The 27,829-nt window shown below is 32.8% G+C and overlaps 6 protein-coding genes across 7 annotated transcripts; 3 read left to right on the top strand and 3 right to left on the bottom strand.

The window, feature by feature from the left end:
* The first annotated feature begins 74 nt into the window (after window positions 1–74).
* Window positions 75–8,893, top strand: LOC110995972 (N6-adenosine-methyltransferase subunit METTL3). The gene is made up of 13 exons (XM_022263438.2): window positions 75–463; window positions 575–761; window positions 1,231–1,355; window positions 1,820–1,911; window positions 2,196–2,322; window positions 3,363–3,564; window positions 4,654–4,736; window positions 5,214–5,309; window positions 5,760–5,904; window positions 6,601–6,748; window positions 7,483–7,594; window positions 7,741–7,807; window positions 8,534–8,893. The coding sequence occupies exons 1-13, from the start codon at window positions 283–285 to the stop codon at window positions 8,658–8,660; spliced, it is 1,692 nt and encodes a 563-aa protein (XP_022119130.2). The 5' UTR covers window positions 75–282; the 3' UTR covers window positions 8,661–8,893.
* A 176-nt stretch (window positions 8,894–9,069) lies between these two features.
* On the bottom strand, window positions 9,070–16,738 carry LOC110995970 (dual specificity protein phosphatase CDC14C). 2 transcript variants are annotated; one of them, XM_022263436.2, is made up of 16 exons: window positions 16,213–16,736; window positions 15,960–16,135; window positions 15,751–15,889; window positions 15,558–15,687; window positions 15,336–15,461; window positions 15,206–15,258; window positions 14,927–15,120; window positions 14,264–14,336; window positions 14,081–14,198; window positions 13,914–14,003; window positions 13,688–13,844; window positions 13,406–13,582; window positions 11,108–11,247; window positions 10,373–10,425; window positions 10,079–10,162; window positions 9,070–9,202 (listed from the first exon to the last, which is right to left on the bottom strand). In XM_022263436.2, exons 1-16 carry the CDS (start codon window positions 16,587–16,589, stop codon window positions 9,091–9,093), a joined length of 2,199 nt encoding a protein of 732 aa, XP_022119128.2. In that variant the 5' UTR covers window positions 16,590–16,736; the 3' UTR covers window positions 9,070–9,090. The 2 variants fall into 2 exon arrangements, with proteins under 2 accessions (XP_022119128.2, XP_045488673.1); XM_045632717.1 differs by lacking the exon at window positions 10,079–10,162 and having other exon boundaries at window positions 16,213–16,738.
* LOC110995971 (protein NDUFAF4 homolog) lies at window positions 11,884–13,121 on the bottom strand. The gene has a single exon (XM_022263437.2). The coding sequence runs from the start codon at window positions 12,968–12,970 to the stop codon at window positions 12,326–12,328; it is 645 nt and encodes a 214-aa protein (XP_022119129.1). The 5' UTR covers window positions 12,971–13,121; the 3' UTR covers window positions 11,884–12,325.
* Window positions 16,739–16,962: 224 nt separating the features above from the next.
* Window positions 16,963–19,267, top strand: LOC110995973 (40S ribosomal protein S12). The gene is made up of 6 exons (XM_022263439.2): window positions 16,963–16,991; window positions 17,126–17,163; window positions 17,516–17,650; window positions 18,078–18,180; window positions 18,538–18,639; window positions 19,163–19,267. The coding sequence occupies exons 2-6, from the start codon at window positions 17,153–17,155 to the stop codon at window positions 19,223–19,225; spliced, it is 414 nt and encodes a 137-aa protein (XP_022119131.1). The 5' UTR covers window positions 16,963–16,991; window positions 17,126–17,152; the 3' UTR covers window positions 19,226–19,267.
* Window positions 19,211–24,740, bottom strand: LOC110995962 (zinc finger MYND domain-containing protein 10). Its single transcript, XM_045632708.1, has 10 exons — window positions 24,512–24,740; window positions 24,331–24,439; window positions 24,071–24,184; window positions 23,827–23,966; window positions 23,305–23,427; window positions 22,525–22,679; window positions 21,975–22,126; window positions 21,663–21,824; window positions 21,068–21,306; window positions 19,211–19,362 (listed from the first exon to the last, which is right to left on the bottom strand). The coding sequence occupies exons 1-10, from the start codon at window positions 24,613–24,615 to the stop codon at window positions 19,293–19,295; spliced, it is 1,368 nt and encodes a 455-aa protein (XP_045488664.1). The 5' UTR covers window positions 24,616–24,740; the 3' UTR covers window positions 19,211–19,292.
* A 63-nt stretch (window positions 24,741–24,803) lies between these two features.
* On the top strand, window positions 24,804–27,526 carry LOC110995961 (60S ribosomal protein L7). The gene is made up of 6 exons (XM_022263418.2): window positions 24,804–24,895; window positions 25,476–25,620; window positions 25,925–26,044; window positions 26,357–26,590; window positions 26,752–26,901; window positions 27,367–27,526. Exons 2-6 carry the CDS (start codon window positions 25,480–25,482, stop codon window positions 27,505–27,507), a joined length of 786 nt encoding a protein of 261 aa, XP_022119110.1. The 5' UTR covers window positions 24,804–24,895; window positions 25,476–25,479; the 3' UTR covers window positions 27,508–27,526.
* Window positions 27,527–27,829: the final 303 nt, after the last annotated feature.

Below are 27,829 nucleotides of genomic sequence, written 5' to 3'. Positions count from 1 at the left end.
TACAGATTTTTTTTCATGCTGTCAATTATGAAAGGACTTTTATTATCTAATCTGTAAGTTTATTTAGATGTGTAATGTGTTTGACATTGAAATAGTGTTGTGAACTGTGAAGATTACAATATTTTAAAATATTTGTGATCAATTATAATACTAGTATTTTTAATGAATAATGTGTAGGTACTCTAATTTGGCATTATTAAAGATTCAACCATTTCTTTAGTTGAACAATTATTAACTTGTATGTAAGCTATTCTATTAAGAAGTAGAACTGTGTTTGTAAGCATGTCCGAAACCTGGGAGGAAATCCAAGCGGTAAAAAGTAAAACTAAAAGTCTAAGAGAGAAATTGGAGAAACGTAAGAAGGAGCGGCAAAGTATTTTAGGGTCCAATACAGTTAGCGATAAAAATGAGGGGTCTCCAAATAGGAAAGATAAAGATGCATGCCCGGCTACGAAATCTGAATGTAAGCCCATCATTTTATTTATAATATTTTTTAGAAAGTATTACTCTTTAAATAATAGTTAATGGATTGGAATCTTATGATTATCTATCTAAAGTAACTCTTTAATTTCAGCAAAATCAGACAAATCCAAGCTACTAATTCCACCAGCATCTCTAGAAGTGCGTCTATTACAAGTTTTGTCTGACATGCAGCTACAATTACCAGCGACGGCCAGTGGCTTACTCCCGGGATTAGGAGATGTTGACACTGGCATTGTTGCCAGCTTGTTACAAAAATTTGCTACACAAAAGCTTATAATGTAAGTCTTAATTAACTATTTATTTCTAATAAATAGGAAGGTCTTAAATGTTTCAACTCTTATAGTTTGGATTTAATAGGAATTAACAAAAAAAAATTAATATGTTGTAAATGTAATTGGCATCTTAATAGTGATTTTTCTTGTGTTTAAATCTATACCCAAATTTGATTGCTGAGCCAGACGAAATTAAAAACTTTAAATGTGTACTCTGTAAAGTCCATTTACTGATACTGAAAGGACTATACATGGTGTTATGAAGAGCTGTAATTATGGTTAGAACTTACATAGACAAGTCAAGTAATTGATTGGGGTAAAACTTGGGTTAAGAATGTGTTTTTGTGACAGCATAGTTTCATTTCAAACTTTTTTACAGATAAAAATGTATCAAAATCCCATTCAAACAAAACAACAAAGTATAAAATTGCACATATCACATACAATATTATTTCTATAAACATTATTATTTCAGTATAAAAGAGCGTACAGATACCACAACAGATGCTGATATTGAGGTTGTGAGCGCTGAGTCTGTACGGCTTGCTGCAGTGCTAGCTGCTCTTATGGAAGAGCAGAATAATACTTGCAAAAGAAAAGGTAATAATAATAAAGTTTGTTCAACAAGTATTTACTTCTTGTTAATTACATTATATGATTATAATTATTCTGAAACTTGAAAATAGATGTAAGTTGATGGTTTTGATGACTTGATACAGTTTTAAATTACCTTGTCATTCTACATACATGTGTGTTTGTAACCTTATGTTTTTATTAGTGTGTTTCAAGATTCTCAATAAAAATTTGCTATAAGTCAATAGATAAATTATAGAAAAGAGATTGTTAAAATCTTAAAAATGTGTTTCCAGAGGAAATTTATGCAGTCAAATTTAAATTACTCTTGGGAATAAATTATTAAAAAATATTAAAAAAAAACTGTTAAAATTGTTTGGCTGACAATTGAAATTTGTTTTTTATTTATGTTTGAATTCCATAGATAAAAGTACACAAAATTTTACACATTCTCTTGTGTTGTTAATTATTTTATTCTAAATATATTTCAGGTGAAGAAACACCAGTAGAGGGACCGAAACAAAAAGTATCAAAAACAAGTACTGATGATAAAAAAGCAGGCAAAGGGACAAGTGATATTATGGTAATTGAATACATAATTTTTTTGTATCAATATGTAATTGACCAACCATTGACCATTTAAGTCAACATGATTTTCAACTTAAAGTATTGTATTTATAGCCAAAGGGCACATTTTTTTCTATGTCGATATTAATACTCATATTCTTTTTCTGCCTCTATGTTCGTAACTTTCTATAAGTATCTTATGTGAATAAGCATGTCTATAAAAGTGTGATTCAAATCTACAAATATTTTAATTAATGAACTAAGAAATCATATTATAATTGAATACTTAATATTTTTCAGTCATTATTAGCAATGCCATCAAGTAGAGAAAAAGCTGTGAAGAGGGTAGGCGAAGAAATAATGGATCTGCTCAGCAAACCCACAGCTAAGGAGAAGTCTTTGGCCGACAAGTTTAAGAGCCAAGGAGGTAAGGAGGTTTTGACTTCAATAAACAAGAGTTACAAAACATTGTTTAATTGTACAAGGCTTATATTTCTTAATAAACAAAAATTTACTGCATCTAGGCATGAGTTGGCCTAATCTCTTGAGCGCCTGAACCTGTCAAAGGACTTTTTTATGTTGACTCTTTTTTTATGTGTGGCTTAACACTACAACAACAACAACAAAAATCATTTATTCATATGAGTAACATAATGTACACTTATGAATGTCAAAAAAAGAAAAGAAATATACATGAAATGATTCTAATTTTACATTGAGTGCCAGTTCTCAAATCAAGGGCGTAGAACGGAAGAGAAGAACTGGCAATAAACTCTCCGCCACACTTTTTAATTGCCAAGTTTTTTCTTGTACACAAAGTTTGTAAGGTGCTGCAACCATTACACCATGTTCCATATGACATCTTGAGTAATAAAGAATAACTTACAAAGAAACACTCGCTTGTAGAATTCTCCACAAGACTAAGAAATTGTTTTCTTGTTTTCAATGTAAGAAAGGCTGATAATGTACTTGTAAAAAAAAATCTACCATGGGCTAGTTTTTCTTTACTGCATGTATTTAAAAGAAAACTAAGCTAGCCCATGTATATACAGCCTTGAATTCGAATGCCGGCAAATCAATTCGTTCTTGTACCATTTTTCAGCCAAGGGAGCGTTCAAGTATTACGTAACTAATTTTGGGGGGAGGGGGGTTTTGGGATAAAACGTTACGATGCGGGGCGGGAATTGAATTATGCGTTATTGTTAATATTATTTTCGACTGTTCGATACTTTACACCACTAATATGGCAACTTTAAGGTGTAATAAGTCACTGGGTGGTTACGAAAAGTTTTACTATTTGGTACAGAAGAACGTTACGGCGCGTTAAATGGGGGGGGGGGGTCAAGGAGATCCAAAAATTGCGTGACGTAATACTTGAACGCTCCCCAAACCAAAACTCCTTATAAGATTATGACCTCTCTAGATTACTAATTAAAATAAGTTTTTGAAATGATAATGAAACCTCAGGTGCACAAGTAATGGAATTCTGTCCGCACGGAACGCGCGCGGAATGCGTACGCGCGTACAAAACGCAAGACAACGACGGACAAACGGACACGCATTACAACTGCAAGAAATTACATTTCAAGAAAATAATACAGAGCCATACGGATGAGTCGTTGGGTGATTGTTCGTTTTTGAACACGTGCTTTCATATGGACACATGCAAGTGAGGTTATATTTTATTTATAATTTAATTTATTAACTAGCTTCAGTCCGCTCCTATTGGATTGCGGCCTTTTCAAGTATCGTACAGTCGACTATTGATTTGAAACTCAGGAACCAGAGACAATTTTACAATTAACAAATGTGTTTGCCTGTTTGCCTCCTGTATCATAAAAAAAAGTGTATCAGTCTGGGACTGCCGATAGAGCTTTTGCTATATATGTATATTATTTATGCAGTATTTTTTAAGTTTTTTCTTTGATATGAATTCAATCTACCACACTACCAGACTCTGACTAACACGCCTAGTCTGTCTCACTCTTAACTCGTACCTGATACCTGATGTGAGACGCAGTATGCGTTCTGTCCCGCTCTAATTTGATTTGATTGTATGTTAGGTTTTTTCGTTACGGAATTTCTTGATTCGTTCACCGTGCTCAAAGCCCACGATAAAATCTATGCAATAGCTTATAAATTGTTCTCAATTTTTTTTCCAAAAGATGTAATATTTTGAGTGAGCGAATTTAGTCTCAATGTTTCAACAGATTAAAAAAAACATTGAACTTATGTACAACTTGCGGTAACTTGCAATGGCTTTATAATGTTTAAGGTCAATATTTGGTTTCGTTCAAATCGAAATCTTGATTTTAGCGTTGTACTAGTTCCAACTATATAGAGATAGAGTTTGACAGCTAAATTAATTTTGACTGTCATTTCTTGGTCTCTAGATGGTCATCAAATCAAAGTCAAAAAGTCAAAAAACCATAATTTTTAAAAAAATTCACTCACACCTCCATATAACGCACACTAATGTCATTCTGTACCCACTAGTAAAAGATTACTTGACCATCAAGTGACCAACATCACAATTATATGTTGTAACCGGAAAGTTGCTAAAATTTTTGCTGTGTTCCCTACGTTTATATTAAAAACAGCAACGCAACCCGAAGTTCCTAATACCCTCTCGCCCCTCGCCTCAAGACCCCTTTCCTCACAATCGTTACGTTATAGTTGAACGCTCCCTAACACTTTCCAAAGACATTATTATAAGTTTATTTACTATGATTTATGACATATGTCAAATTGTTGACAGATATGTTCATTACGAGGTTGACAATGCAGACCCCAATTTGACAGCAACCAAAACGGACACACTTTCGAAAAACGGTCAAAATGGTATGAATTATTATAACAGCAGATATATTAATATTAAAATCTTTTGTTTTCAATGTAAATAAAATTCAGTGAATAGGCTTTGATAGTATATGTTTAATCTGTATGACAGAATGAGAGTCTAGTGAAGGTGAGTCGGCTGGTGAAGTCAGGCTAGCAGGTCCTGTACAAAATCCAGGTGGTACTAGATAAAGGGACAATTTAAAAGTACCCATAACCATATAAATCTGACATCCATCCATCCAATGTTTTTGGAGGGTAGTTTATTTAAGATAAATTAAATTTTTAAAAAAGTTCTTCGTTTGACTCTAAACAAACAATGTATAAACTAGGTCTAGCCTGTATCTTTAACGCTAGTTAAGAAATTGGTAAAGGTGTTATGATTAGAATGTTTTATCTATATCAAGGCAGTGAAATGTATGCGGAAGCCTGTACTTTGAACAATACACAAACATATATTGTTATATTGAAATCTTTTAGGTACAATTATAGCATCGAAACCTGATGGCGTATTAACTTTGACACCTCCTCAGTGGATTCAATGCGATCTCAGATATTTGGATATGACTTTTTTAGGTAAGTAATTCCGTATTACTTTCAGTCTTCATGTGAATTTGAAAAATCCTGTGTATTAAAAAAATCTGAAAACACTTTGATAAAATTCCAATGGCACTGATAACTCTTAGGTGAGCTTAGATTACACCCGTTTCTTTGTTCGTTTTTATTTAAGCCTTACACATGTCACATTGAAAGTCCATTGGTGTAGCTGGGAATCGAACCTACTATCCCAAGGATGAAAGTCGCTACAGACTTTAATCCTACAGTCGTTTTACACAAATAAAAAATTGCAATATTATTCATATCGGTCTAACCGTTTAAGAGGATTTGAGTGACGTACACACGATCAGTAGAATTATTTATATATGGAAACTAATAAATTCGCTCGACACTGGCGATGTACCATGTTCCGAGTTGGCACAAATTAAAGCCATAAAAAAAATTCGCTATTATCACTAATTACTATAGGTAAGTTTGCGGTGATAATGGCGGACCCGCCGTGGGATATACACATGGAGTTGCCGTATGGAACAATGTCTGATGATGAGATGAGATGTCTCGGTGTACCGCAGCTGCAGGACAGTGGACTTATATTTCTATGGGTAACTGGAAGGTAAGCGATTTACGAAGTACAATGTTAGGGTTCTTCAAATAAATCTCCCTATGACGTCATTAGGATATATATATTTACTATAGTAAAAAATATATTTATCGCCATCCATTCAAGCTTAAGAACATACCACCTTGGCTTATATTTATTTTTTTCTTTACAAAACCCCACTATTTTGGGACAAAAAAATCGTAATTGGAATTTAATTACCATTGTAACTCAATCCACTAATATACACAAAAATCACAGATAATGAAGTTCCCTTAAATTATATTTCTTGTTCCAATTGCATTCATAGATACGTAAAATGTTAATTTTCCATAGACTATAGAAATTAAATGCCTTTTTAAAAGTGGAAATAATAAAGTCAAATTTGAACTTTGTTCGATAACGAACTTCGGTTTATTGACGTAATTCCTTGTTCCAATTTCAAACGCCATCACAGATATTATGCAAAATGGTAAATTTCCATAGACTATAGAAATTCAATGTCTTCTTAAAAGTACACTCTCTGTGTTTGTGTCTTTTACTTGAAACTGGTATAAAGTTCTAACTATTGCCATAAAATTAAAAAAAAATTAATCGTAATAGACTTTTCTTTACGAAGTCTTGAATTTATTTAAATTTCGAAGTATAGGTACGTCGTTAAGATTTTTGATGATATTTAATATGTATTTCGATATAATTTTAATTGTTTAGAGCGATGGAACTTGGTCGTGAATGTTTAAAACTGTGGGGCTATGAAAGAGTGGATGAACTGATTTGGGTGAAAACCAACCAGTTGCAGAGAATCATACGCACGGGACGGACAGGACATTGGCTAAATCATGGAAAAGAGCATTGTTTGGTGAGTTAAGTTTACCATTTATACAAATTTACACACAAATCTTCCTAGACATTTTTACTTTTTCTTTAAAGCTAACGCTAATGAAAATAAAAAACTAACATATGATGATACACGTAAGAGCGGGACAGAACGCATACTGCGTATTCACATCTCTCTGACCACATCGGTGACGTAAGCGGCCGGTGCAGCCGATACGCGTTAGAGTGAGACAGACTATATTGGGCGTGTTAGTCTGAGACTGGTATAGTGATAGATTGAATTAATATCAGAGAAAAGAAAATACTGCATAAATAAATAAGTATAATTGCAAAAGTAGATGAAAAGGCAGAATAACCAGTGCTGTGGAACACTTCTGCTCCACACCATAATACTAATACAGGGCCAGTTACAGTAACAACATACACTTTACAACACACTTGAAATTTATTCCATTTTTTTCAGTTTTCTTTTTTAGATTATTACTATTTTGTGTGTTTCATTATATTTACATATGTCTAAAGTTTTGATAAACGAAATGAACAGTGCTAAAAACTTCTTAACAACTCTAACAAGTTTTCATACATTAATTTAGTTTTTTTTTTTATATTCAACTAATTTCCTTATTAATATTTTTTCCCGTGACCATTGTATATCTTACCATGGTCATGTATATATCGTTTTATTTTTAACTTTATTTTTATTGTAAAGATGTATCTGTTTCCAAATAAATAAATAAATATAGTTATGCATTTTAGGTGGGAATGAAAGGCAATCCCGACAATTTGAATAGAGGGTTAGACTGTGACGTCATAGTTGCTGAAGTACGCGCTACGTCTCACAAGCCTGACGAAATATATGGCATTATAGGTGAGGAGAAAGTATTATTTAATATAGATATTAGAGTCAAAGATCCTCTAATAGCAGGAGGCATGGTGAAATAATGTTGTGTGTCCATCGAAACGGCACAATAATTTTCAAATACATACATATATATATATATAATTCTTTCGCAGAGAGACTCAGCCCTGGCACAAGGAAAATCGAACTGTTTGGCCGACCACATAATGTTCAGCCCAATTGGTGAGTTATTCCAATATATAAGATTCCAATTTTTTTTTATATGTAATCCAAATAAGTTATCATTATAAGGGCCTGTTTCACAATGTATGGATAAAGTGTCAAATAGCTATGCAACACAATTATTCGAAGAGAAATACTCCCAATAAAAAACTCCGCGGTTCATGACGAATAGCGCTATCTGACAGTCGTGAAACGCAAAAATACTGTTTATCCTACCAATCTATACTAATATTATAAAGAGGAAAGGTTTGATTTTTTGTTTGTTTGTATGAATTGAATAGGCTCCGAAACTACTTGGCAGATTTGAAAAATTCTTTCACTGTTGGAAAGCTACATCATTCCTGAGTGACATAGGCTATATTTCATTTTCAAAAAAAATAGGCATCCTTACTAAAATTACGATAACATTAACATTTGTTTATTATTTGATACAATTCTAACAGATGGCGCTGAGTTAAAGGTAGTTTAGTTTAGGTCCGTGTCGTGGTACCAACGTTTCACATAAGTTCTCCTACGGTTTCCCTTGATTAATTTACTACTATGTAATATAACAAAAACCTTAGCCACAGCAACGCTTGGCCGAGTCTGCTAGTAAGTAATAAATAGCTAATAATTGGACAATTTACCCTTTTAATAGAAAAAAAATTCTGTATGCAATTTGAAATAATATAAATTATTAGATTTTTTTCAACCATCTTTTTAAAATTTATAAAAAAAATGTTTTAGGATAACATTAGGTAACCAAGTGGACGGTGTTCGTCTGGTTGATCCAGAATTAATGGCGGCGTTCAAAAAACGATACCCCGACGGCAATTGTATGGCGCCACCGCCGCCTGACCCCGGTTTACCCTAGCTTTGGATTAATTTTAAGATTTTTTATTTTAACTTTATTAAATTCTTGAAATATTTTCTAAGGGTAATTGATTCCTGTATGTCAAATTTTATGCTTGACATATGTCATAGTTGGCGTTACCCTTTACCATAGTGTTGAGTCTATACTTTATTGCCAATGTAAAAACAGTACTTAAAAGAAGTCCTGTTGCAATTGATCTCTTCCAGACTGAATCTTTTAAATCGTTATGAATTTTTTGTAAAGATAAACTAAAAAATCCAACTCGATTTTCGAATATACTATAAATATCCACAGGTAAAAAATACATTGTTTATCTATTAAATGTATAGTATTTTGTTTTACATTGTATTATCTGTAAAGGAATGTAAATAAAAAACATTTTTAAATATATTTTTTATTCAATCGCAGTAATTTAAAAATTAAACGAAAATTAAATATTTTTTCGACTGTCAAAGTATGTGTTTTGCGTCCTTCGGCCTTTTGGAGAAGAGGGGCGTGGATTTGAAGAATTTCTAGTTGCAGTTTGACGATCGGGTGATCTCCTGGTAAAAAAAACAGATTTAAATAGGCGTACCCACCTACCGTCTTCAGCAAACATTATTTTAAATACAAGTGCAGTGGGAAGACAACTGTATTGGCTTCAATCTTCTTCATGATTTTATTTTATAGAGACTAAAGAGGCTGATCGCTATATCGCCATGTTTTTCGCTTTTCGCTTTTCCACTGTATGTATACATAGAAAAATTAATTGGTGCACTCACGGCAATCGAAAGCACGGGCTAAGAAATTCTGAGGCCAGTAGAATTCTCATATAAAGCATGGTATTGACGTATTAACGCCACCACGACAAAAATTTAACGGTTAGCGTCTATAAGTTAAAAATAAATTATTGATGATTAAAAAAAAAAATTTTATAAAATCAAAGCACTTTAGAAGCCAAAAAGGTCTAGGTTGTCCACACTTGCTAACCATTAACTTTTTGCCGCAAGTACCTAAAGCATTATTTGAACGAAAATAATACAGCAAAAGGGGCTCAGTCAATATACTATAACAGTAGTGTGTTTTGAACATTAAATTTGTATGAAAATTTGTCGAAACGAACTGTCATAGGTCAACCCATTATTATACAGCTTTTTTGACATAGTTTAACAGATCTGGATATCATTAATTCGATTTCCGGCGAAACGTTTATTACGAGTTGGTAGGACTTAACACTCTTAAAAATCATTACTGTAACAGACTCAAAAGGCCACAGTATGACAATTATGTTGAATAGTTAATTTAACTGAAATGTTGACTATAGCTAACTTCAGGGTGTCGGTTTTTTGTGAAAGTGTGCGCGCATCGTAAAAATTCAAAAATAAATAAAAGAAACAACTTCAAAAATTGCCTAAAACGCCAAAATACAAATAACTAACCCCAAATCTTGTGTATGTCCTCTAGTGGCCATTGTACTCGCTCTAGAGTTGACGACTCGTATACTTGCCTCTTTTGGTGTCAAACTAAACGAAACACGTAAAAAAAGCTAATTAAAATGGGCAGGACGAGTGTGTAAACGCAAAACGATTGGTGTATTTTAATTTGTAACGATTGGTTATACAACATATTTAAAAAGGTAGTAGTTGTAGTACCTAGTTAGTTGTTTAATTTATTTATTAGAAAAACAAAATTTTAATTAAAAGTTTGTTCGGATAAAGATCGGCTATTCTTACCTTGGTTTATCGAGAATGGTCGTTTTATCCATTTCACGAAATCTTCTCTGGAACTAAAACAAAATTGGGTTTCATGAATATAATCCGTCTAGGTAGACTAGCGCACATTGCATGGAATGCGAAGCTCTTTCATCACCTATCTCTTAAATCTAACTTTTAATTATTCTCAGAAAAAGGGTTGGATTTAGAAAAAAAAATTATAATGCTTTAAATTCTTAGGATGGCCAACTTATTTTTCAGCCTATACGGGCAAAATGTTTTAATACGCATAAGAATACGAGAATTTGGTTTTCATTAAATTATCGATACATTTATTTTTCACATAAGTCCACTTATAAGGAACCTGGAAAGGGTTTGAGCTAGGCATACTAAAACCGTTAAACAATTCTTTTGCGTCAGTAATTAACCACACGTTCTTCAATTTTAATTTAAAAAAAAAAAACGGACAACGATTCGAATACAGGACAGAGACAGTCACGGCGGGATATTTTAAAGTTAGCCTAAAATACAGGACGTCCCAGGAAATACGGGACATCTGGCAACGCTACTGATAATGCAGTCTCGGGAGACTGATTGTAAAACCTCCAAGTGATTTTTGCTGTCGGGGTTGTTTAATGTATGAAATTCGTAAACAATCCATACATTTTCTACTGAAACTGATATTTTTCGATGTTTACCCATACTTAAAGAACTTCACCATTCCAAACTATTTTCTTCAGTTAGTTATAAACCTACTTTAATACAGTTCAACATATCTCCTTGTGTAGCGGTTGGCCTTTCATCTGAGCGAACTGATGGCGCTCGCCTAGCAGGTGGCGCGTCTCGTCTCGCACCCAATGATGCCGCTCCAATTGATCCATCTCTGGGACCAGCCACTATGAAAGATTTAAACTAAATATCTATAAATCGATACAATCTATTGAAACTCACCAAACACAGGATATAGTGCACTAACTTGTTCTAACATAGGTGCACTCACCTATTCTATACATTTGATAACCTGATGAAGTGTCCGTCATGACCATAAAATCTCATCAGGAGTAGGATGGATAGCTTTAGCATATAAGCCACTCATTTAATTTATTGAACCCGAACTAAACATATATTATATGAAGCTTACTTAGCTGGGATAATAGGTCCCAGCCTTAATTCCTGTGGTTAAGCAATAATATTTGAACTTAAGTTGTAAAAGTAATTATTAAAACCTATTCAAAGTGAAGTGAAGTCAACTTATTAAATTAGGAATAACATAGTCTAATGTTCTGTTACATATTCTAAATACCAGTTGGTGCAATGCTACAGATATTTTCTGTCCGTGTGTTACTGTCAAAGCATAAATTAAAAACAAATTCATTTATAAATTAATTTAAAACATGTTTATACAAATTATTAATAATTTAGAGAGCTTTACATTGTTTATGCATATTGTTACTAAACAATTGACACTCAACACTTATATAGACCTTTTATGCACAACACTAACTAAACATAACAAGATTAAAACAAAAATGTTAACAATAAAATATTCTTTATTAACTCATCTAACTATTCTACATCACATATCAATAACCTAACATATTATCAACTAAAAATTCAATAATGTTCTAATATAACAACATTGTGCCAGAATTCTAAGGTACCTAAATTAAATATTAGCTTTGTACTAGAAAATAAACAGTAAATATTGTTAACCCACCTGTTATCAAATTTCAGAATATAAAGAACTGGCTAAAAGTGTGAGATGTAGCTTAAACATTAAAAAAACTTTTTTTTTATATATAGAACGAGGCAAATGGGCAGGAGGCTCACCAGATGTTAAGTGATACTGCCACCCATGGACACTGTCTATGCTAGAGGGCTTGCAAGTGTGTTACCGGCCTTTTAAGAATTTGTACGCTCTTTTCTTTAAAGACCCTAAATTGTATAAAAACTATGATGCAATTAAGCAGTGTCTTATGAAGCACTTTTCACATTTTGCTCATCTTTTGAATCTTGTTTTGCTTCAATTTTTCCAACTGACTGTTCCATTAATTTCCGCCTATTAGTTGTTGGCCCAGCAATCACTGCTTTACTATCTTTAGTCTCAGGAACATACACTTCATATGTTTTAAAATATTTAAGAATGTTTTCAACATCTGATTCTCTAAGTTTATATTCATACGCTATTTTAGCTGCTGTTGCCTCTTCAGGATTCATTTGATATGAAGTGATGTATTCTATTGCTTGACGTAACGTAGTACGTCCATAGGGTACTCTCTCTGGTTCTTTAAAACCAAAATCAAAATCTTCTAAAGCATTTCTATCTTGAGGTAGAGGTCGATTAGGGTTTTCATCTTGCTTCTTCCGTGTAATGTCATCTTCGGGTGTACCCGTAGAGGTTACATAAACATTTTTCAGTCTTTCGTCGAGATGCGAATCTTTTGAGTCTAATTTCTTATCAATATCTGGTATAGCTTCTTGTACTCTTTGTAAATCTTCGACTGTAGAAGGGTAACTTGGTGCAACTTGAGGTTTTTCTTTTGATATCACCCGGTGAGCCCTATTTTCAATATTGAATGACTTTATAGGCCGTAATGCTCTTGAAACTAAAGCACCCATCTTAGGTGGCAATAGTATTTAAAGTATGTAAACTTATCTATTACATAATTTTTTAATAAATTAAATCAATGGTTTTTTTTAATTATATGTCGAAACTTCTAAATATTAATGATTAGAATTTTTTTTCATAATTTTCGAACATGACATTCGTAATTTGACACTGGTGTTCATTGCTGACACTTGACAGACAAATACAGCACAGCATCAAAATATTTGAAAGTTTCTATCCATTGAAATATATTTTTTAGATTTTATGGCCAATTGAGAACTTACGATTTCGCGGCACGCTTTACGACGACAAAATAGAGCACGTGTTTATACAGATTTAAATTTTTTGTTTAAATTATCATTTATGTGATCATTAATTATTATTAAAAGACGTAATACAACTTAATTTTATTTAAGATATTGGTAACTTTAGACAAAAACACTTACATTTCAATCTTGATAAAGCTTCTCGCAATGCGACTTTTGAATCTCTAGCCATAAACCTGTCGGTCGTAGATGGGGTTGGAGTGTTGGTGGCTCGTGATTGTTCAGTTGCATGTCGAGTTGGTGATGGGCTAGGGCTGCGACCAAGTTGCCTTCTAAACGGAGTTGAAACCTTGGTTGCTGCAAATAACCATATTACTTAACGCGTGCTCAATAGTGTTACAAAATAGTAATCTTTTTAGAATCTTTTCTGTAAGAATGGCCGAATTAATGTTTAAAACGCACCATTAGGTGTTGGCGAAGGTTTCCTTAAATGGCTAAAGCCCAACTTCTCGTTTTCTAATTTAGAAAATTTATACGAATATTGTGGTGTAACTGTTAACGTAGACGCCAAATGTTTGCTTTTCTGATCGTTAAACAGGCTGCTTCGCATTAAAAAGTTCTGGAAACAGAGAGGTTAACTATTTATATCTTATTTATATGTATAATATATTTTATTGTCTCATCTTACCTTAGCATCAGACACATTTTTAAATATTGGACCTTCTGATGTCCGGAATGTAGGCAAGGGACTGTATGTAGTAGTGTTTTTATTAGAATCCTAATAGAACGAATAAAATGTTAGATAAACATGCATATAAATAATATCCCATTTGAATAATAAATAAAACTATTTACAATAGTCTTGGTGCTTGTTTTTTCTTGAAATTTGGGAGTGTTGGCGCGGGTTAAAGGACGTGAACCGCGCGGCTCCCCTGCACCACTGCCACGACGTATTCTTGACCCAGCGGTGTCTCTAAATTAAATTTTGTTTAATCTCTGGAAGTGGTTCCATACTTCATGTAAACAAGTACTACATACCCTTTTTGTGTTACTTTTTGGGTATTTACTTTCACGTTCCAGTCAAATTTCTTCTCGGGCGTTTTATTAGCAACTGCCTCAAAAAAAATTAATATATTATTGAATATTAAAAAAATCATATAAATAATCAATTTTATATTAACCAACCATATCAAATAAGTTGCAACATATATTAGAGCTACACCACTTTGGCGCTAGTTTTGTACAACGAACTGCCAACATCCACAGACCATCATTTAACGCTTTAGTACAAGGCGCACAACAGAGATACTTCTTCAAACAAGGTCGATTTATTCCAGATTCTGTATCATCTTCATTTTCCCAAATAGTACTAATGACACAACCTTTTAATTGAGTCTGTGGTCGTGTAGGCCTAATAGTTAAATCGCATGACGTAATAAAAACTTCTTCGTCATCGTTTTCATTTTTTTCTGTACAAAATGGCGTATTTTAAGCACGATTGATCTCTATATATTGTTGTTAAGAAATAACACTGTTTGATATTGGAAGTTCGTTGAACAATTATATAACAAAGTATGTACCGAAACAGTGTTATTTCCAAAACCATTATAATATATTATAATCATTAAATTTGTTCAACAAACCATAGATAACGTAATTGTTGTAAATAACACTGTTTTTATAGATTAAATATGTACGTACCATCCCTGGTTTTAGATGCATGAGGTCTTGTGGTAGAAGAAGAGTCTGATTGAGCGGCTGATCTTTGTATTGGTGGTGGAGGTGATGGTGACTTATTAAACACAACCGGCTTTTGTCTATGAATTTTCTCAACAATTGAGTAGATGCCATATTCGTGTGTCGGAAGTTTATTTATATCATCATACATACGCTTTCTGCAAATTATCGTACAAAAATATTAAAATAAATGAAAAGGAATACATAAATGTTCACTTTTTAATAAAGTCATCACCTGTTTACCTATATGAATTTCCTTGTTTTAACAGCCACGGTTCGAGTTGTTCTAGCCAATCCTACGGAAAATGTAATCGTTAAAATAATAAACTTTAAATGAAATAAGAGAAAACGCTAGTTAGATAGAGATAGTTACTTGTTGATGGCCTATAACCGATCCGGGACGACAAATTCTCATCCATGCGATTGCTTCACGGGCTGTCATTCGATAGTGCTTTATAAGATAGCATCCAATCAAAGAGCCAGTGCGACCCAGACCTGCCTAAACGAGTCTTTCATCAAAACATAATCTCTTATTATTTAGCAAAGAATGCGCTTTATTCTATACTTAGCTACTTAAAAAAATATTATACGTAACCTTGCAATGCACCGCTATAGCATCATAAGATTCCTCACTGATTTGTAAAAATTTTAATAAAATATGGCGTGGAGGACATGTTCCATCGGGAAAGAATAAATCGTAGTGAGTTATGCCGACACTGCTAAAACTATATTAAATATTAGTAAAACCAATACAGATTATTATTATTTTTATTGAATGAAATACTTACACATTTCCATCATAAAGTTTTTTATTCAAACGTATGACAATTCTCACGTTATTTTCTAAAAAATAACTAACATACATTTCAGGTGGGTGATACAATGATACACTATAATCCACTGGTCCAATAAACGCGAGATATTTACCTTAAACAAAAAATATACCCTTTAAATTAGAAAATTAAAAAAAAAAAGTGGAAAGTTGCAAGCAAAATACCAGGTATCAGCCAGTTAAGATCTCCCCCTTGTATTTTATCCAATCTGTCATACTCTTCATAGTTAAAGTCTTGGAAATTGAAAAAGCCTAAGTTCCGTGCTCTCAGTAATGCTTGAAGACAATCTATCAGCGATATTGTGTAACATGAATCACCTTGTGTAGCATCTTGAAACGGCCTTTAAATAATATAATAGTTAAGATTATCTTAAGAAATCTTTACTATAATTATCAATTATAATAGTAAATATAGTACCTGTAATTTTGCCCATGAATCACAAGTGGTTTTAAAGCGTCTTTTGGAGTAAGACTCAAGTATAAAACACCATAACATCCAATTAAAAATGCAGCATTCGCTTTTTTCTTGGGATCAATAGAAGCATAATGAACAATGACTTGTTTATTCAGGAATTCTTTTATTTTATCATTAAGAAGCTTGCAGTATTTGTAAACACATCCTATATTTAAAGGACCAAAGTCTGAATAATAATTTTCGTAAATCAACTGATTGTCGATGCAGAAATAATGCGTATCAGCGGTGCTTTTGAGATGCCTTCCCTGTCTTACTGTGGCAAAATAAAGCACGTTCTTGATATATTCAGTTATAAATAGTATGTCTGGATTTCTCGTCATTACTTTAATGGTTTATGTAAATAATATGATTTAAAATATTCTATCATTTTATATGTCTATCTAAAACTTTTTACATTCATAGTGTTAATACTTTTTACGAAAATGCAAAGTAACAACAAAAGTTTACAAAATAACAAAATAAAAATTTACAAACACGATTTGTTGAAATACGACGACGATCGAATTTCTTTTTAAAAATAAGCGCGAACAAATGAGGTTTTTTTCAACCAATCTAATATATACTAAAGACACCGAAATATAGTATTGCACATATTTTATACTAAATATATAGCAACATTGAATCATGATCACAAGAGTAGAATGTCAATGTCATAATATACATTATGTCATCTTTATCTTTTCAACAGAAATGGCAACTCCAGTCTTTTTCCGGTACGCCAGGTAAAGTGTCAAAGTGTATATTGTGAATTTTTCTGAATCTAAATATATTTATCAAATCTTTAACTTTTCAGTGCTTTATTTAAGTGATATTATATGGTTTCCAGTCATTCAGTGTTATTTGTTATGTATTTCAGGTACACAAAGTGTAAAATACATCCACCATGACCGATGTGTGAGTATTGTTTTTGGTGTTTCATTTGTCTTTACTATTCTTATCATTTTTATTCCTGATACTTCAATACGTGAGTCATCAGGCATCAATTCCGCTTCCTGTGGAAAATTTTATTCTTAATCTTGTATTTTATGTTAACATAAATAGATGTCAACATAACCTATACATTGCTTGTTGATTTCTATATTTTACTTCATTAAGTTACACATTACTTTACAATTTTTATTCCCATATGTTTTATAGTTGAATTGAACCAGACGAGATATTATGTATGAGTTAGAATTTATTATCGTATTACATGAGGACGAGGGGTTAGGTCGACTTACGTTAATAATCTATTTTCTTTATTTAGTGAGGTTCCCAATGCCCCCGTGTTGAGCGGCGGTGCTATGGATGTAAACACAGCCCTACAAGAAGTCTTGAAGACTGCTCTTATCCATGGTGGTCTAGTACATGGTCTCCATGAGGCAGCCAAAGCTCTGGACAAGTATGTTTCTCTTTTTGATATCATGTTATATATAACATGGTGATTCTTAAACACATTTAAAATCAGTGCTAAGATGTACCATACAATACAATATTTTAGGCTATGAATGTCAATAAATATTCACCTTATTTGTAGCTGTTCTAGTTACAAATTTTGTGGAAATGTCTGTTGTGTTATTTACTGCGGTCCTCATTCATAGCCAATATTAATGCACATACATAGTACCACTGAATGGTTTGTCTAGACTGTGGCCTCCCAAATGTGCTACACAATAAATTTATAAAACTATTATATATATTACTTTTGCTTGTATTATGTATCTTACAAACTATACTTTTATGCTTATTAGTTGATCTTAAAGAAGTTAAAGATTTCGTTATTGAGCGCTTTAATATATATATGTTTAAAATATATTTTCTATTTTTAGGAGACAAGCAGTTCTATGTGTATTGGCTGAGAACTGTGATGAAGATGCATACAAGAAATTAGTTCAGGCACTCTGCAATGAACATCAAATTCCACTTGTCAAGGTATAAATCCTTAATTATAGCTATTATTCAGGTTATATTGTTAGTAAAATCGTGAAATCAATAAACAATAAGATTTATGCTAAAACAAGTTTACATGCATTTCTGATACTAAAATCTATCTATTAAATTTATTTATATCATTATACTATAAATGTATTTTGCTGCTCCGCACGAGTCTTCTTGATAAATTGTCAAGAATGACCTTTAGGAGCAAACATTGAATTGTGTGCCCCTATGGTGCCTCACATAATGCTGAGTCAACCTTCCTAGCATGCAGACATTTTTTAAATTACAAAATGTATAATAAATGCCGTTTACGGCCTGATGAAAAACTATTATTAGAATTTATTTTACTAGGTTGACAACAACAAGAAACTTGGTGAATGGGCTGGTCTATGCAAAATTGACAAGGATGGCAAAGCGAGAAAAATTGTTGGATGCTCATGTGTAGTAATCAAAGTTAGTCATGATCATTTCTAAATAATTTATGAAAAAAACGATGATCTGGCAGATCTTAATATTGCAAATATGTATAGGTGTAGTAGACCTATACATGTTTCACTAGTCCGAAACATGAATTAGAACTAAACTGTTTCAACCTTACCTACTTATTAAAATAATAATATACAGTATATAGTTTGTTCAGACAGACCATATGGTTTTGACAAATTAACAAAAAAAAAGGTAATTTTACAATGCCAACCTTTTTTGCTATGTTGACACACTGTTATTATTATAGTTAAACAGTTATTATCATGACACTTTATTAGTGAATAATGTTCTTTGCGCTATGCACGAACACTGTTAGTTCATATGGGTTACCAGTGCAAAAGCGGCGCTATATTAACTGGACGCCCCTATGGTGTCTACTGCAATGCGCATAGACTACCTTCTTATCGTTCAGACATTTTTTTTACAAAATGGCATACATTAGACTTAACTTAATCTCAACAAAGAAATAAATTAATTTTTTTTACTTCAGGACTTCGGTGAAGAGACTCCAGCCCTGGATGTACTAAAAGACTACTTGAAAAGTTCAAGCTAATCTTTAGGTTTATGATATAATTAAAAAACCAAAAAAATTAAACTAGTTTTATTAGTAATAATACCTATTACATGCATAGTTTAGCAAATTGGTCACATAATTCTTTATGTTTAGGCCACTGTTGAACTTGACATTCCCTGAAAAATAATAATGCACCAAAAATGTTACCTTCCCTCTTAAGAAATAAATATTTAAATGGTTGTGATATTGAATAGCTTCGTACTAATTATCCTCAGTTTGGGCGACGTGATATTTGTACTGACTTTATTAAGATATAACTAGTGCAGTATAAGTATAATATTTTTTAGGGCTTTCACGCTCGTTCTAAAAGTTCTATCACTATTTCGAACATGATTTAAAAAAAAAATTGCATTCTATTTTTGAATGTGTGACTATTGTTTTAAAACAAAAAACAATCACTTTCCTTAATTTTTCACGATGGAGTGGAAATTGAAAGAAAATCGAATAGCTGTCATTGTTTTGCACTGCTGTAGGCACTCGCCGAGTATCATTTTCAAGTTGCTTGAAAATTTGAATATATCGATTAGGATTGTGTACTAGGTATCGATAGGTACAATGAAGTCTAGTGTTGAGGTGAACACCAGCATTAATCAAAGCTATCCAAAAGAAAACGAGCTGCAGCCTTTGCAGAAGGGTGTCAAAAGAATAACAGTAAAAAAACTTTTTAAATGAAGATCTTGGTCTACGGACTACGAGCAAACAAAAAAGAAAATGCTCGTCTAAGAGCAATAAGGCTTAAGAGATCGCGGGTGTTGTTAAAGCTGTACGCGAAAAACCGATACTGTGATATCCTCTTTACGGACGAAAAAATATTCGATATTGAAGCTATGTACAATAAACGGAATGAAAGCGTGTACGCTAAGAGTTCTGAAGAAGCTGTAAAATATAGTGCCTGGATGCAACTCGACATCTTCCATCATCAGTAATGGTCTGTTTTATAGTGTCCTATTACGGGCCAACTGAGGTTCATTTCTGCGAAAAGCGGGTCAAAAACTGTAATCAGGAGACGGTTTTGGATCGGCTTGTCTGCCTGACTTGAGCGTCAAAAAGCATCGACTTCATTAGACTAGAGGATTGACCTTCTTCCAGTCCGAACCTTAATCCTTTCGTTAGGGTAAATAAAAAAACACCGTTACAATTTTTTTTTTGGATACAATATCGGCAAATATATGAGTTATTAACACTTACAATTAGACTAATTTAAGTAAATTGAAATATACCGATTATAATTCAACATTAAAACATTATTTTAGATCAAGTTTGTAAAATGCTTACTTTTTTTTACAATTTAACACGAAGAAATCGAGTTTTAGATTTTTAGAAGTGAGGCAAAATTGAGCTGTTAAAAAAAGGGGTGGGGGGCGTAGCATTTGCTACTCTTGCTACGTGGCTTATCCGGCGCTAGAGGAGAAGTCATCTTAAAAAAATTTCACTGGGCTGCGATATACCGCGACGCATAACGGCCTGTATATAAGGCTATAACTTAAAATAAGGGCATTTCGAATAATTTTATGCTATTTCTATTATTTAATTAATGTACTATAAATTGATATATCACTCATTAAAAACTGATCAGTACTTTTGTTTTTATAAATACATATTACAGACAGAACTTAGGGACTGACTACGTATATAACTTATCGTAAAATCAATCTTCTAACAAATGCTTGAATTATTTATGTGTAGATGAAAATCCTTTTGGTGTAATAGTCTAGGTATTTCTCGAGGTAAGTCATATCGTATCACATCATGCTTAAACCGCGAAGCACAGATGTGTTGCCAACGCTAAACTAAAGAATATAATTTGCAACAATTTTTTACCTTCCACAATACCACTCAGTCTTGCATCTGGAACACTTCTTGCTTGCTATATCGCCGCACTTGGCGCATTTAGCACCACCATTGTCCAAAACCAGCGCCGTATCACTTGTATATGACTCTAATAGTCTTTTCGCCAAGGATTTGGACTCTTCTGAGCCATCCATGCGAAAGTGTTCCAATTGCGCCTTTGCTATTATTTTTGTTCGCTTATGAACCTCTTTCAAGTACGAATTTTTAATCTGCGAATGAGTTCGAAATTGTGGTTAACGAATGTTACTTAGGAGCGATCGATTCACTAAAAAACTAAAACGATACTCTTATAAAATCTAAACTATCGACTTATGTTGATAAAGCATCTCAAAAAGATAATTGTAATAATCATACAATCAACTGATTGATCAACTGATCAAAACAATTGACGAAATACTGAAAGGTACTTTAATAAACCTAAGAAGATTATTATATATTTCTTCTCTTAAAGAAATTGTTAAAATATAAAAATAAGTAGCTTTCTCTCGGCCACCACTCGGAATAAGTGATAGGTACCATGATGATCTTATATTCCATAATAAACGTGTTTTTTTTTGTAACTCACAGTTGGAACTACTTCAATTAGCGTACATCCAGGATTCTTTACTCCATTTGAGCGGTTGTGGAGACTAGAGTAATCCCCCACAGCTAGTCTACATAAGAACATCTTAAGGTCACCTAATGGGGGTGCTTGGTCGAGCATTGCATCTGTTATTTTTGCTTGCAGCTAAAAAAAAATTAGTATTCCAAAGAACATTTTTTACATACCTATACAATGTAAATTTATTTGTAACATTAGCAATATCAAACTACTTTTATTAATCAAGCCAACGATAAAGCAAGGGTAGTACAATTGTCAAAATACTTAAATATTTACAGAGCAGAACGCAGAGCGCCGACATTCGTCAATAGTATAGTGGTGTTGAAGACGAGGCTCCAACAGTAGTTGGCGAAGGCACAGCCATAACTGCGCCTCCGTACGATGTAACTGAGACAAATCTTCCGAAGTTGGCTTTGTCCAGCGCCCAACTAAAAAAGCATAAGAGTTGGTAGATAGAAAAAGTGTTGGCCTAGTGGCTTTTGGGTGTGACTTTCATCCTAGAGTTTGTAGTTCATCAATGTCCTTGTGTGGACATTTAACAATAGTGCGGTGAAGGAAAACATGAGGAGACCGGCATGCCTGAGACCAAAAAACGTCGACGGCCTGGGTCGGATTATCTACTTGCCTATTTAAAAAAATCCACGAAACGATTACACAAATCTGAAGCTCAGACCTTAAAAGGTTATATCACCCCTACGTTCTTTTGTTTTATATGTAGTTTATAAAGTGTAATATATAAAATTTATATGTATTTAATGAGTGCGCCTAACCAAGTTTAGGAGCCATCAATAGTCATAAATTAAATACCTAATAAAGTAATACTTACAAGTAAATATCTGGATTTCACCATCATCACCTATCTTCTTCCACGGGGTGAAATTAATCAGATGACATAATAAAGACGGTACATCATATGTCTTATACAAATTGGTCGATATAGACGCACCCACTCCTGCTGTCTCCATATGTTCAGTCAAATAGCTGTTTATAAAAATTGTAAACAAGATGGTTTCTCATTGTTAATTTACGCTATAGTAATAATTGTATCTACAAAATGTACGGTATCTCTGCCAACAACAGTTTCTTTACCCATAACACAGATAAAACAAACAATAAAAAAAATACAATAATCCGGTTTCTTTTAGACAAACGGGACAGTTACTTAAGGCTACTCGACTCCCGTATGTCAAATCCGAAACGTTTTGACATACGAAAGACAGCGCTAAGTCTTGCACTCCCAACACAAGATAAAATAAAATCCATCCTTTTCGCATGTCTTATTTTAGAAGCTCGCATTATTATCAAATGTCTGTGTACATTGAACTATGTTGTTTGTTCTCCCTCTTTCGTATACGGGAAAAAGAAATTGCGCTACAGGATATAGTAAGATAGGTGATATATTTGTGATAACAAAAAATTATATAAATATATTAATTTCATTAATTACCCTATGTTTTCATAAATAATTAATGAAAGTGATTATTAATCAAGTAGATAATTTTCATGTACCTACTAAGCAGAGAATTAGTACATACATGACAACTACATGACTAAGCATAGAAGTACTCTGCTTAGTACATCATTTTTTCCTATTTTCCTTACTTACCGAACAATGGATATGCATCTCATACTGATATCAAACTGAAGATCCCTCTTCTGTCTTTCTAACTCTTCAGCAGTGGTCTCACATTCCATATCCTTCGCGGTAACAGGTTTGAGATAACCAGTGCTAAACAAATTAATTACCGTTCTCATTTTCTACTGTTTGAATCCAGGACATCAAAGTTACGTCTTATGCGGTAACTACTAAGTCACGGAGTCTGTTACATTTAACAAAGTTTTAAGGACTACAAAATCGCGAACGCGTTTGATAAAGAACGCGAGTATTTCATAATTGTTGTTTTGTATAGTATAGGTTATATATTAAAGGTAATTATTACGGTATTCCGTAACTTATCATTGATAGTAGTCTAGTCTAGACTAGTGAACTAGTCATTGATATTTTTTAAGACAAGTTCTGCCTTATCATCCAAACCGAGTCAGTCCGATATCAGACAAATTGAGTGGGAATAAGATCTCTGGTTTATAGACTGTTTTAAATAGTAAATTAAAAATATTCGAAATATACTTAATAAGTGCGATCAATGCAGTTAGCTGGTCAACAGCATAATGCACCAAATCTATCACCACATCCTTGATGCACTGGGCTCCATCTTCGTGGAAAAGAACAGTTTCCAACAAACCAACCGCTGCAGCTTCATGATATAGCTAGAAAAAGTTTTCACCCTTACTTACTAGGAAATTTAATGAATTAAGAAAAATCTACGTATTAGGACCCTTCTCCATTGTCCATAATATAGCAGTATACATACAACCATATAAATTCCAAAAGTATGAGTCGGCGCAGGTTCTAATTTCATAATCTGAGGGTATATCTTTGTTCGCCAGACTTGGATGCAAATCGCTTCATTTACTAAAATTGGTAACTGAAAATGAATCAAGATCAGCGGTAAATATTAAATATTACTGTTGCCACATTTAAAAATACAGATAATTAATAGTAAGCTCCATTTTGATATAAAATTGTGCATGTGTGTATTCTTATCAGTTAATCACGATGCCTTTTAATTACCTTTCCATATGAAATAAGGGTCTCTTTTGTAAGTTCTTCTTGCATAGACGATCCTTCCAAGACAGCTTGTTGATTTAATTTTTGTAGACGAATGTGCCAATCTAGCCACCTGAAATAAATTTGCTGTACATCATAAAATATAAGAAGACTTAACCAACAATTTAAATATATTTTCTCGTACGATTGATTGCCAATGCTCTCAATATGCCATGGTTCTATACTTTGGACGAACAAGTCCAATTCTCCTACTTCTAGAGCGCTTAGTTGGGGATCTTTTTCAACCATTTTTATTTGCAATGTTAATGCTAGGGAACTTAATTTAAACTGTTGAATTGAGAATTAGTTGATCTAAATTGCCTTCTTGCAGCGAACTATACTTCGTTGTTATCGTTGCTATGGATACTGTGTCCTGAAAAGTTTCTATATAGTGTAAGTTTTACTTTAGTCTGTTATAATTTACGAGTTACCATCTCAAAAAATTAAAATGGCTGATGTCGGACATCTTTTTTCTTTGACGTTCTTTTTATACTTTGACACACGTGCCGCGTGGAGTTTTGCCTCGCAGGTTATTAATATTTTATAAAATTATAACATTAAATAGTGATATTTTGCCAACTTATTGTAGTCAGAAACGTATCCAGTGATATTTCCTACATAAAACATTTTTCTGTGGTTAAAGTGTTATAAACAGTGGTCCCTTGTTAGTGAACGCTTGATCGGCCAAGCCGTATTTTTATAGACTTTCTTTTATTTATTTTTCCTTCGTATTATTATTAATGATTTAATTATTATTATTGATGGTATTTGTATATTTTTTAAATCTGGTTTGATGCACATTAGTTTTTATTTGTTCTCTTAAATATAACCTCGAAAAACATGCCATGTCCATTGCCTGTGTTCAATGTACCTGGGCTTACATTATAAGCCAATTTACTTAAATTCCTAATTTTCAGTACTTATCTGATTAATTAATGCTGCGAAAATCGTTCTATAATCATATACAAGCTTACAAAACATCTCTTAACCTAACCATTCACATCCAATTAGTTAATGGTTAATTTCACAAATTTAATCTAATATCCTCATTAATTCATCATATAGTGTTGTTCTCTTCAGAAGCTAATATATTTAATTCTGTAATTTAGCACAATGGTCGCGACTACAGAGAAGAAACCCGCCGAAAAGAAGGTGGCGAAGGGTAAGGAAGACAGCAAAAAGTTGCCTGCTGTTCCTGAATCAGTCCTTAAACACAGGAAGCGCAGGGAAGCTCTCAAAACCCGCAGATTACAGGTATCCATATAAAGTTCCAACCATGTGTACTTCATACATACATAAATTTACTTAAATTTTGTATATAACTTGTTGTGGTTTTTATATACTTTCACTGAATGTTTAGTTCATTCAAGAACAATAAGGACAGTCATATATTTATTTAAAACCTAAAGCAAGATTATCTTTCAGTGATGACTCCTTTAATTTCAAGGCATAGTTCATCTGATTTTTAAGGATGTGAAATTTTTATTCTGATGAAATTAGTCTTACTTATTGTTATTGATTTACATTTGAGCATATTTTAGTTGTTATTTTTCTGTAGGTTACACTTAAAAGAAGGTCAGCAGCAGTTAAGAAACGTAAGGAAATCTTCAAGAGAGCAGAACAGTATGTTAAGGAATACAGAATAAAGGAACGTGATGAAATTAGGCTAGCAAGACAGGTAAATTAAATTTATTTTCCTATATTTGCTTAATATATTTCTTAAGAAATTGTAAATTTGAATCTTTTTTATTTGAATTGAATTTCAAATTGGAATTATGAATATAGAAGTAAGGAAGGCTTATGGTAATGAGTATGTTATTTTGATCGTTTATATAATGGATGTTTACATTTTTTTACTGGGATACATATGGTGAATTACTTGATAAGTGGTTTTGAGTTTTTAATGCAATTATATTAAAAACAGCAACAGTACATTTTTTTATAGTTATTAGATAGTTGACTATAGTTCGACATGAAAATTTAATTTCAGGCCCGCAACCGTGGAAACTACTATGTTCCTGGAGAAGCCAAACTTGCCTTTGTCATGCGTATCCGTGGTATCAACCAGGTCTCTCCAAAAGTCCGTAAGGTTCTACAGCTCTTCAGACTAAGACAGATCAACAATGGTGTGTTTGTGAAGCTTAACAAGGCAACTGTCAACATGCTCAGAATTGCAGAACCCTACATCACCTGGGGCTACCCTAACTTGAAGAGTGTGCGAGAGGTGAGGATGCTTTTGTCTTTGAATAATTAATTACAATATATTATATGTATATAATAATCAATTTTGCAATCACCATATTAAAATGCCATTATTCAACAGATGAGGTATGTGAAACTATTATTTTTCAATATGAGTTTATACCAACAATTATCACGTTTCAGTTGATCTACAAGCGTGGTTTTGCCAAAGTTAAAGGTCAGCGTATGCCAATCACCTCCAACAAGATTGTTGAGAGCAGACTTGGAAAGAGCAACATCATCTGTGTGGAGGATCTCATCCACGAAATCTTCACAGTTGGTGACAAGTTTAAGGTAAATTTGTACTAATTAGAAAACCTTTGGTGACTTTTTTTGCAAGATAATAATTTTTAGCTTGCATTAGTGATAAACAATATGTCATTGTTAGGCAGTTTGAGCTATTAGCTTAATAGTACATTTGTAACTGTTTTTGAAAGATATTGATTTAATTCCTTCCTAATAGAATATTCTCTTTCATTAGCTATAAATAATATGTCAATGTTGGGCAGTTTGAGCTATTAAGCAAAATAGTATCATTCATAGGTATGTAAAGTGAGACTTGTTTAATTGCACTTCTCTATAGGCAAGTGGACAAAAATCCATATCAGTTATACTTATTGACACATCAAATATAGTTAAAAACATTATTTTCAACAAGCCATTTATCACCAATTCTTAAAATAAACGTATTTTTATTTTTTGTACATTTCAAGCAAAATTAATAATTTTAATATTTACATCAAATATTCTTTGTTACAGTTTGCCAGCAACTTCTTGTGGCCCTTCAAGCTTAACAACCCAACCGGAGGATGGCGCAAAAAGACCATTCACTACGTTGATGGCGGAGACTTCGGAAACCGCGAAGACAAGATCAACGAACTACTTAGGAGGATGGTTTAAATAAATATTATCGTACAATTATGTTTTTTTTTTATTCAAAATCATTTTTCGCATATTCTAATAAGCGATTTTAAAAAACCGTTTTACCCCTTTACATTCGAGTTCTCATGCTTTTAATTTTGTTTATTTATGTTCAATGTTAACTGTTGGCTACGTTGATTAGAAAAGGAACAGTAGGTCTATTCTTTGGCCAATGTGTATGGCACCAAAAAAAGGGTTTTAATATTTTAGTAAGTCTTTGATATTGTTTTATTTGGTCAAAAAAGATAACCTGTTATAAATTTGATTTAGATTTCATATTTGTTATTATTGCCTACAATGA

Source organism: Pieris rapae, chromosome 20 (genome assembly GCF_905147795.1).
Source record: "Pieris rapae chromosome 20, ilPieRapa1.1, whole genome shotgun sequence".
NCBI classification, from domain to species: domain Eukaryota; kingdom Metazoa; phylum Arthropoda; class Insecta; order Lepidoptera; family Pieridae; genus Pieris; species Pieris rapae.
Note: the sequence above shows the minus strand (reverse complement) of the source record. Positions and strands in the feature narration are given on the sequence as shown.